Raw genomic sequence first — 8,749 nt, forward strand, 5'->3', positions numbered from 1 at the left:
AGTAACTTGTGGTCGCTTTAGATTTGATCAAAAACCTACCAAACCCATCAGGCTAGGCCCTACTCTTACGCAGAAAACCAAAGCTCTCAAGCGTCGACTTTCTCTTCCGCGTTTGAGCGAAACAAAAGTCGGCTTCATTCGGAAATGGTCGGCTATTCGCGGGCATAACGTAATTGTATGTTAGTCCCATTTTCGGCTATACCCGATGTGAACGTCGGAATAATTCGGGCTGTGATCGGGCGAGCGAGGTTCACCTCGAGAGCGATTCCCAGTCACGGTGTACAGTACAACACGTTCGCTGATCGCGGTACCACAGTGATAGCAACAAGTTCACCGCGTAAATTGCTAGACTACATATAGCCACATCGGCACTTCTGAAATATTATCTGCGGCTTGCAAGACCACCAAAAAAATCTAATTATTGTTATCAAAACCAGAATTTCCGGGCCAGAGAGCGAAACAGTGCTGAAAAGTAGCCGGCCAAAATACGAAAGTAGCCGTCAATTTGGCCGGCATCCGGCTAAAAATGAACACGCTGTAGAGTTGAATTTGTTGAAGTCTTCTGGAAGTCTGACATGCTTGTATAAAAGCTAGGCCCTTCCTTATCATTTTTGTGACAGTAGTAGAGAGTCTGATAATCTGAAAGTTACAGATTTATTGATTCTCTTCAAACCACCTTCTGGTGGCACACTAATATGAGGCAAAAGCCAAACCGGTAAATTCAAAAGTTATGTCATTGATTGGTTGCATCTTGGACAAAATGTAATTATAAACTCTATCAATTAGAAAAAGTTAAGAAAAAAAAATTAACAAATACTATGAGGAAAATAGACAAGAAGAATATGAAAGAAGTTTAATTTACTTCCTCTTTCTTTTCTTGTTGATGATTTTCTTGAGTTCATCCATAAATCCTGGGGTATAATGTTGTTGCACTGTGTCAAGAGCTGGTTCCTGATTTGCTGGACTTGTCGATCACCGCGTCTCTGAAATCAACAACAAAATATGCAAACTATCTGAATTTATTTCAATTTAAGCATAGGGATTGTACTTGGTTACAGAAGAATGACTGCAAGCCATACAGAGGCTTTCATTTGCTCCTAATAGTTCAGATTGGTTTGAAAATACACTTGCATATGAATAGTGTAGACATTTCAGTTGAGGCTGAACATTATTCAAGATATACCTCTCCACACAACAATATTATTTCGATATTTTGTCATCCCTTCACTATTTCCCCCTTTATTTATACTTTCTTCAGGTTGTTCTGCATTCACTCACATTGTGTACCTGATTTCACCTTAGAAGTGTATTAAGATGACTGTGAGAAAACAAATATTGAGTAACATTTGATAGGCTAATCATATAAAACACTGTGAAGTGTTTATTTTATTGTTTTGATGTGGACACATTCCATTTAGACGGTAAACTACTGTTTTGATTTGGATTTAAATGAATGCAATAATGATACCTGAAGGAATGTCTATACTTTGAAAATGTATTTTTTGCTCTTTTTTTCTAAATTGTATGAAGCATCACCATGTATAAAACTATGAAGCATCAGCATGTACGAAGCATTAATGCATTTAACATTTTACAGATTCTGGTATTTAAGTTGAGAAAATGAGCAATGACATACCAACTGTTCTTCCATTCTTTCCAATCTTCTGTTTTCTTCTTCTCTCTGGCGTTCTAATTTGTCAGTTCTCTCCTGTCAAGAAAATATCCATCACACTGTTAATGAGTTCCCCTTGACAAGCATGTCATTCTACATTTCAAAAGCTTCCACATATTGCATATTTCCCCTTGAAATGCTGAAAATTATTTTCTTGCCGTGTTCTCAACAGCTTGGAAAATCAGAGGAATGACTTATATAACGATATATAATTAGCATAATCTCCTGTTGTTACATGTATTCTTCAGGTATGTTAATTAATGCATGAATATATAGCTCAAAAAAGGGGGTGCGCCCAATGTGGACAACCCTGTCTAGTGACATATTTTCCAACTATACCACACATCTTGTACACCTATGATGACTGAATACATATTAATATAAATATTTTGTAGGACGATGAATTACTCTTTTCTATTGGCAAAGTTTGAATCCTTCATTCTGAAAAATGTTTTTCTTTGTCTACTCTCATACGATGCAGAGATGTAGAAAATTTTGGTTACAGGTGGCAAATATAAAAGTACAGGCAGTTACAAGTAGTGTGTGAAGACATATAGTTTCTAAAAGATGTCCTGATTTTTTTAATAAACTGATAATTTTTCAAAACAGGCAAATTTTAGCTGACAGCAGGTTGTTTTTGCTGGCTGTCAGCTATCTTCTACATCTTCATTCCTGAATCATTTTGAAAGATCATTTATGAATATAAGGTTACAAAACCTCACAACAGAACTTTTGACCAATGTAATGGTACCTCATTCTTCCTTCTACAGAAATGCCATTTCTACAAATTTTGCTGTATTTTTAAATGAAAGTTGTGGTTTGTATGATAGGAAAATCACATCAAATCATTATTTGAGTTTTTTTAAATCCATCCTCATTCTGAACACTCATCTAAGACATGTAACATACATTAATTTTTTCACTTTCTAACCTTTCGTCTTGCAACCTCAGACTCTGAATAGTACATAGGACACTGTTTGCTGGATCTGTTGTGTCCTTTCTCTTTGCAATTACCACATGTGGTGTTGGCTTGTCTGTTGATGTGTTGAACCACTGGAGGATGGCTTGCCGCGGAGTCAACCTTAGTACCAACACTTGAACTCACACCTGATGTCCAAGCTGTAGATGCCGGGGACTTTGAGAAAGATGCCAAGGATGAAGATGAACCAAAGGTGGAGGAACTCACTTCTTCCTCATCCTATGACAGACATTAGAAAGTTTGCAATAATTAGAACCGCATTTGCAAGCTTATTTCTACTTTTCAAATCTTCAACTACTGAATTTTGACTCAGTCCTAATCTTTTCCATGGAAAGTTGAATCCCAACAGAAGAAAACACAGGATGTGAATGGCATTCAATGGGCAATACATTAATCACACTACTGTTCATTATTCTGGCAATTACACCAGTTTCCACCAGATTGAAAAGTATTGAAATTGATAGGTAAAAATTGTAAAGAATTTGATATGATTTATATCATATGATGCACATGGTAACTCCTTTCAGCACTGTCTTTTACAAAAAACATATCCCTCTGAAGGAAGAGTTTGAAGTTTTCAATTTTTTAACTCTTTCACCATCAAAATTATAGTTGATCTGTATTGTTTCTTATGGCAAAGTTGGAGCACTACAGAGGAAAATGGCTGAAAGTCAGCAATGTTTATGTGGGAAATGGGGAGTATTTTTGAGACCAGGGTATCCACTGATTAGTCAGATAGTCTCAAATTCTTCGTTACCTTCAGATATTCATGTTTTAGGAATGAGTGGCAACATCTTAAACCCTGGACACACAGTGAGAAACTGTCCATAGGACACCAATTCTCAGTTACAGATGAAGGTGTGCCTGTGTATACGAACACAACGTACTGACCTATCAGACAAATCTGGGAAATCATCATCATCATCATCATCATCGCTTAGATTGATTGCTGCAGCTGGAACAGTATGTGACAGTGACCATATCCCCGATGTTGATGACACAGCTGCTGATGGAGTGGAGTGTTTCTGTGATGATGTAGATGCAGAGGAGGCCGTTGGCTTATGAGTTGATGACATGGCCAAAGATCCTGTCAAACTGCTAATTCTTGATGTCGATGTTCTGGGCAGTACTGCGGCTGATGGTCTTGTCTGAGAACTCCAATCAGAGGATCTGCTCGGCAGTGTTGATGGGTTTCCCAATGCACTGCTGTGAGGAGACGCTGAACAGAGATCAAAGAGAAATGCACCATGATCTATGAGATCCCTACTGCTACCATTGACAACACAATTCTTGAAGACAGCAAGGAGAAGATGGAATGCCTTCCTGTTGGCTGTCAGTTCAATGTTTGACAGACACAGCCATACTGAAATTAATGATCACATGAAGATGCCAATTGCCTTAATGTAAATAGCCTAGTGCTCTGTACTAGTTTACCTGATTTCTGAGGTGTGTTGTTAGGGTGCCTGTGCTTGTACTGTTCTTGCATTTGTTTCCTGTACTCTGCAATCTGAAATGAATTTGAAACACTGACATCAGTTGAGAGAAAGAAACAGCCATAGGCTAAATTTTAACAGTAGTCCATATGAGTCACTGCATATAACTTTAAACATTACGTTCAACATGTTAGGAAATTTTCTGATTGTGTTAAACCACCAGAATAAGACTCAATGAAAAACATGGCACTCCTTGCCCCGTCTGATACTATAATGATTGTAAACTTGCCAAAGTGCACAAAAAATCAAATTGGTCAGTTTTCTTCACAGGCACTGATCAAACTGTATAAGCTGTCATCATCATCAAAAAACATAAATGTATGTTTTGTTTGTACCAGTGAGTATCCCATACCTCGAAAAAATATGATGTACACCTGAGGGATATAACAAAAGTGGTACTGTACACATGTGTTACACTCGTCTCATCTATCATCGAACGCGCAGCTTCATGTGAATGTTGATACATCTCATGAATTCATCAGTGTGTTTCCTTTGAAACTTCATGAGTTGATAAGGAACTTCCTAGGAAGATTTCAGACGCCGCCGCGCCGCGCTGGCGACAAGTTTACAAGTTTATGTAAACATAAGATACACTGTACGCAAACGACTGACGTGAATGTCATATTCTAAATCAACAGCGCACAGTATCTGCTGCAAATACGAGAGAACAGGCTCCCTTAGTGATAGACCAGCGCGAGAACGTACTAAAGTTGTCGACAACATTCTCCAACATATCGAGTTCTATAAAAGGCGGCAACCAAGTATTTACTTGCACGAAATCAGAAGGTAACTTCTTGATGATAATGGGTGTACGCCGAAAACGTACCATCGCTGGCGACAATTCACCGAGCGATAACCGAATACCTGAACATGATTCGAAAGAAAATATCAAGTCTTGCTGCCGAATCGATGACTCCAGCTATCGGACAATATACACTGGATTTCATAGAAACTGTTTCTGATTACAATATAAATCAAATTCATCGGTTTGACGAGTCTTCGGTGATCAGAACTACAGGCAATCGTCTTTTGGACACGCAGAAATCAGAACACCGGCAGTTCAAATACAACGCCATGCCATGCATCGAACGCTACGTACGCGATCAACATCCTTGTCAGTGCTACGGGTGTCGATCATTCCGATGTGATCGTTGGACCATCAAACGGGTTGGAGTTATTGAACTTTTTCGATGAGGCTGTTCGAGTTACGGATAATTTGGAAATCCTTGTTTGGCCGTAGGTGACTGTGTAATTATGGATAATTGCGGTTTCCACCACGCCCGATATGTTGAGCAAAATCTCCAATGACTATTGCAGGCGAGAGGGGTTCGACTGATTTACCAGCCACCATATGTTTTCAACGTTTGCGAGCCGTGTTTCAACTATATAAAGAGCGAGCTGAGATCTCATCAAGATTTCGCCTACAGGTTCACTGAACTAGCGACTGCTAATGTCATAGCAAACATTACTCCCGGTGCTTGTCGTTTCTTTGCGAGAGAATGTGGTTACATTTGAAAATGGGACCGTCATCATTCATAGTATCGTAATACACGCACGTACATTTGTGCCGGGTGAGGAAATGAACTAGCGCGATGTTGACTCTCAAAACGAACCTGCGCGATGTTGATTCTCAAGGAAATTTCGAGTACATTTTTCTCTCTTGAAATGTGAATCTTTCGTATTTCACAAAAGTGTAAGAACGTTTCTCTGCCCGAAACTGATGGCGATGTCCCATCCTGAAAGTAAATCTTCGCCTTTAAAGTTCCACCTCGGCATTTAACTTTCACTTACTAGCTTTCATTCTCATGAATTCACCCTCTCTTCATGTACACGGATGTTATCTTTTGTGCACCATAGTATTGGAAGTGAACGTTAAACACAAATTCTGATGACATTTTCATTTACAAAACTCATTGGCACCATGGACAAACCAACAAAAGTTTGGAAAAACTCGAACACCGCGGAAAGCATGGAGCGTTCCAGGGACAACTGTGCATGCTCTCAGCGAAAATAAATGTGGCGCACGCGTGTTGTATGCCCCAGCATGTTTTATTTGTTGGCGCCGACTTGTCTGGAAGTCTGTAGCAATATTATTAATTACATCGTTGAGGCGGCGAAATCTTCCTAGGAAGTCCTTATCAACTCATGAAGTTTCAAATGAAACACACTGATGAATTCATGAGATGTATCAACATTCACATGAAGTTGCGCGTTCGATGATAGATGAGAACGAGTGTTAAACAAATATTCAAATCTCTTGTTCTTTCTACAGAGAAGAACTGTCCCAAACTTTACCGGGGGCAGAGAAAACACTCATGTTATCAGATTAGAAAACACTACCTGTTTTTGTTGGTTGATGGCAGATAGCTTGCTGGGAGTGGGTTTGTTTTGTGTCTTCTGTTTACCTAACTCCCTCGTACCACTGTCATCACTGCCTTTGTTATTGATTATTGAATGGTAGCGCATAGCAATCTCAAAGTCCTTCTCTTCCTCTGTTTTTCTTTTCTTTGCCACCAGTGCCAAATCAGTCTCAATGCTTCCACTTCTCTTGGTTGGAGTTGGATGCCTTCGACGTGACCCCGTATTTGGAGTTGTTGATCTGGAATCAAATCTGCTGGTATCCTTCCTAGCTGCAGCATCAATAATTTCCTGCCATTGGACACCATCAGATGTTGTTGACCTGGTCTGCAGTGTCGTCCCAGTATGGTTCACCTCAAGCTCAAACTGCCTCTGCAGCAGTCTTGCAAATTCCTCATCTGTAAGGCACTGTCTCGAGGGTTCTGTCAAATCACCTGAATCAGTACAGTCAATGCCATGCTTCTCTGCTCCAGGTTTTTGTTGGTTCTTCTCATACTCCTGTTTGCTGAGTTGTAGAACCTTGGCAAATTCTGCATCTTCCACCACCATTATTGCATCTGTTCCTGGTTTCTCAGTACTACCGCTCCCTTTCCTGCCTCTCTGAGATCCATCGCTGCTTCTCTTTCGTCTGGTTGGGGTGACAACACCAACTCTGTTGTCCTGTGGAACAGTCGTTTCCAAGACAGAGGGAGAGTTTTCTTCAGGGGCACTGATCAAACTGAAAACGCTGTCCTCATCATTAACCTTTCCACAGGTGGGCTTACCTGTCTTCCCTCGCTGAGATGCAGTGACTGGAATGATATCATTGACCTTACCTCTGTTTTTATGCTGAGAGGCAGAGACTGAAATGGTGCCACTGCCCTTCTTTGAGTTGCTACACCCGGGGCCAGTTACCATGATGATGTCATCACCATTATCTGATTTTGTGATGATGTCATCACTCTGAGAGGCAGTGACTGGAACGATGTCATCACCATCGTAGACATACAGAGACTCTTGGGAGTCTGAGAGTGATTTGGTCAGGTCGATTTCACTTTCCTGTGAATCGGTCAGATCTATAGCAGTCTCCATCGATGGATCTCCTAGATGTCCAGCTGTACTGTTCTTTATGGCACTGTGGTTACTGGTTGATGGCGCAGAATTGCCAGATGATAAATTTTGAGTTGTACTGGTATCAGCATTTGTTGCAATGTTCAGAGATTCTTGGTCGGTGATCTTGGCACATTCATCGCTAAGAGTCAATTGGCTCGGTGGTGAACTTGATGTCGCAGCTTGTTCACTTTGACCATCTTTATCTGGTTTCTGTGCATTCAAACTTGTTGCACTGTCCACTTGTGTCTCATCACTGTCTTGTTGAGTGTATTCATTCTCTTCTATTGGATTAGAGAGGCTGAAATTATATGATAATGTTTCCCCTTCAAAGTCCAGGGGCTGTGACTCGTGTTCAACATTGTCAGGAGAAACATCTCTATGTTCAACTTTCGGTGAGTCAAGTGGTTCCTGTTTGGTTTTCAGTTGCTGCCCTTCAACAAGCTCTGTTCCACTGCAAAGTTGAGATGTAGAACTGAATGATGAGTCATCATCTAAAATGAGTGTGTCTGGCAAAGGTGATGATGGGGCACCTTCCTTGAACGATTGTCCTGATGTCATCAAATCTGGTTCAGTTACGTTTGCTACAGGCTCACTTTTGATTTGTGCATTATCTGATGAAGTTTGAGGAGTGCTGTCACATCTGTTCTCCTCAGTGTTTTGACTTGAAGAATTGCATCTACCCCCTGGTTTATTGCCATCACCTTTTGACTTCTCTGTGGACATGGATGCCTGAAGAGATGAGATTGTTGACACATCAGTTTGGCTTTCCGGTGTGGATTTCAACAATGTTTTATTTGTTTCACGTTCTCCATCAGGTAGCTTCTGACACCCATCATCGTCATCTTCTGGTTCCTCCGATTCATCAACGCTCATCATTGTCGCATCCTCTAGTGTGTCATCAAGTGCTCTGTTACCATGAGCTGTCGTCACCTTGTCATGTGCCACCACTGCCCTATCATGTGCCACCATTGCCCTGTCATGTGATGCCATAACCTCACTATGTGCTACCATTGCCTTGTCATGTTCCATCATCACATCATCATGTGCCATCATCAGTTCCTCATGTGTGTAGCAGTAGTCCTGCTACTGTCATGTGTCGCAGACACACCATTGTGCTTCCCTGCTACAGCACCATCTGCAGACTCCATACTCTCC

General features: G+C 40.7%; 1 protein-coding gene across 2 annotated transcripts; it reads right to left on the reverse strand.

Annotated features, from left to right (window-relative positions):
• Positions 1-536: 536 nt before the first annotated feature.
• LOC139151704 (dentin sialophosphoprotein-like) lies at positions 537-8,670 on the reverse strand. Of its 2 annotated transcripts, XM_070724666.1 has the most exons (6): positions 6,485-8,670; positions 4,086-4,158; positions 3,543-3,870; positions 2,604-2,870; positions 1,637-1,708; positions 537-983 (listed from the first exon to the last, which is right to left on the reverse strand). In XM_070724666.1, the coding sequence occupies exons 1-4, from the start codon at positions 8,645-8,647 to the stop codon at positions 2,855-2,857; spliced, it is 2,580 nt and encodes an 859-aa protein (XP_070580767.1). In that variant the 5' UTR covers positions 8,648-8,670; the 3' UTR covers positions 537-983; positions 1,637-1,708; positions 2,604-2,854. The 2 variants fall into 2 exon arrangements, with proteins under 2 accessions (XP_070580767.1, XP_070580766.1); XM_070724665.1 differs by lacking the exons at positions 537-983; positions 1,637-1,708; positions 2,604-2,870 and having other exon boundaries at positions 3,479-3,870.
• Between the last annotated feature and the right edge of the window lie 79 nt (positions 8,671-8,749).

Source organism: Ptychodera flava, chromosome 15, assembly GCF_041260155.1.
Source record: "Ptychodera flava strain L36383 chromosome 15, AS_Pfla_20210202, whole genome shotgun sequence".
NCBI lineage: Eukaryota > Metazoa > Hemichordata > Enteropneusta > Ptychoderidae > Ptychodera > Ptychodera flava.

Excerpts from the sequence above, each read along its gene's own strand:
- LOC139151704 (XM_070724665.1), bottom strand. The coding sequence starts at position 8,647 with ATGATGGCACATGATGATGTGATGATGGAACATGACAAGGCAATGGTA. Across the intron at positions 4,159-6,484 it reads CCATCAACCAACAAAAACAG|ATTGCAGAGTACAGGAAACA; the intron begins GTAGTGTTTTCT and ends AATTCATTTCAG. Across the intron at positions 3,871-4,085 it reads CAACACACCTCAGAAATCAG|CGTCTCCTCACAGCAGTGCA; the intron begins GTAAACTAGTAC and ends ATCTCTGTTCAG.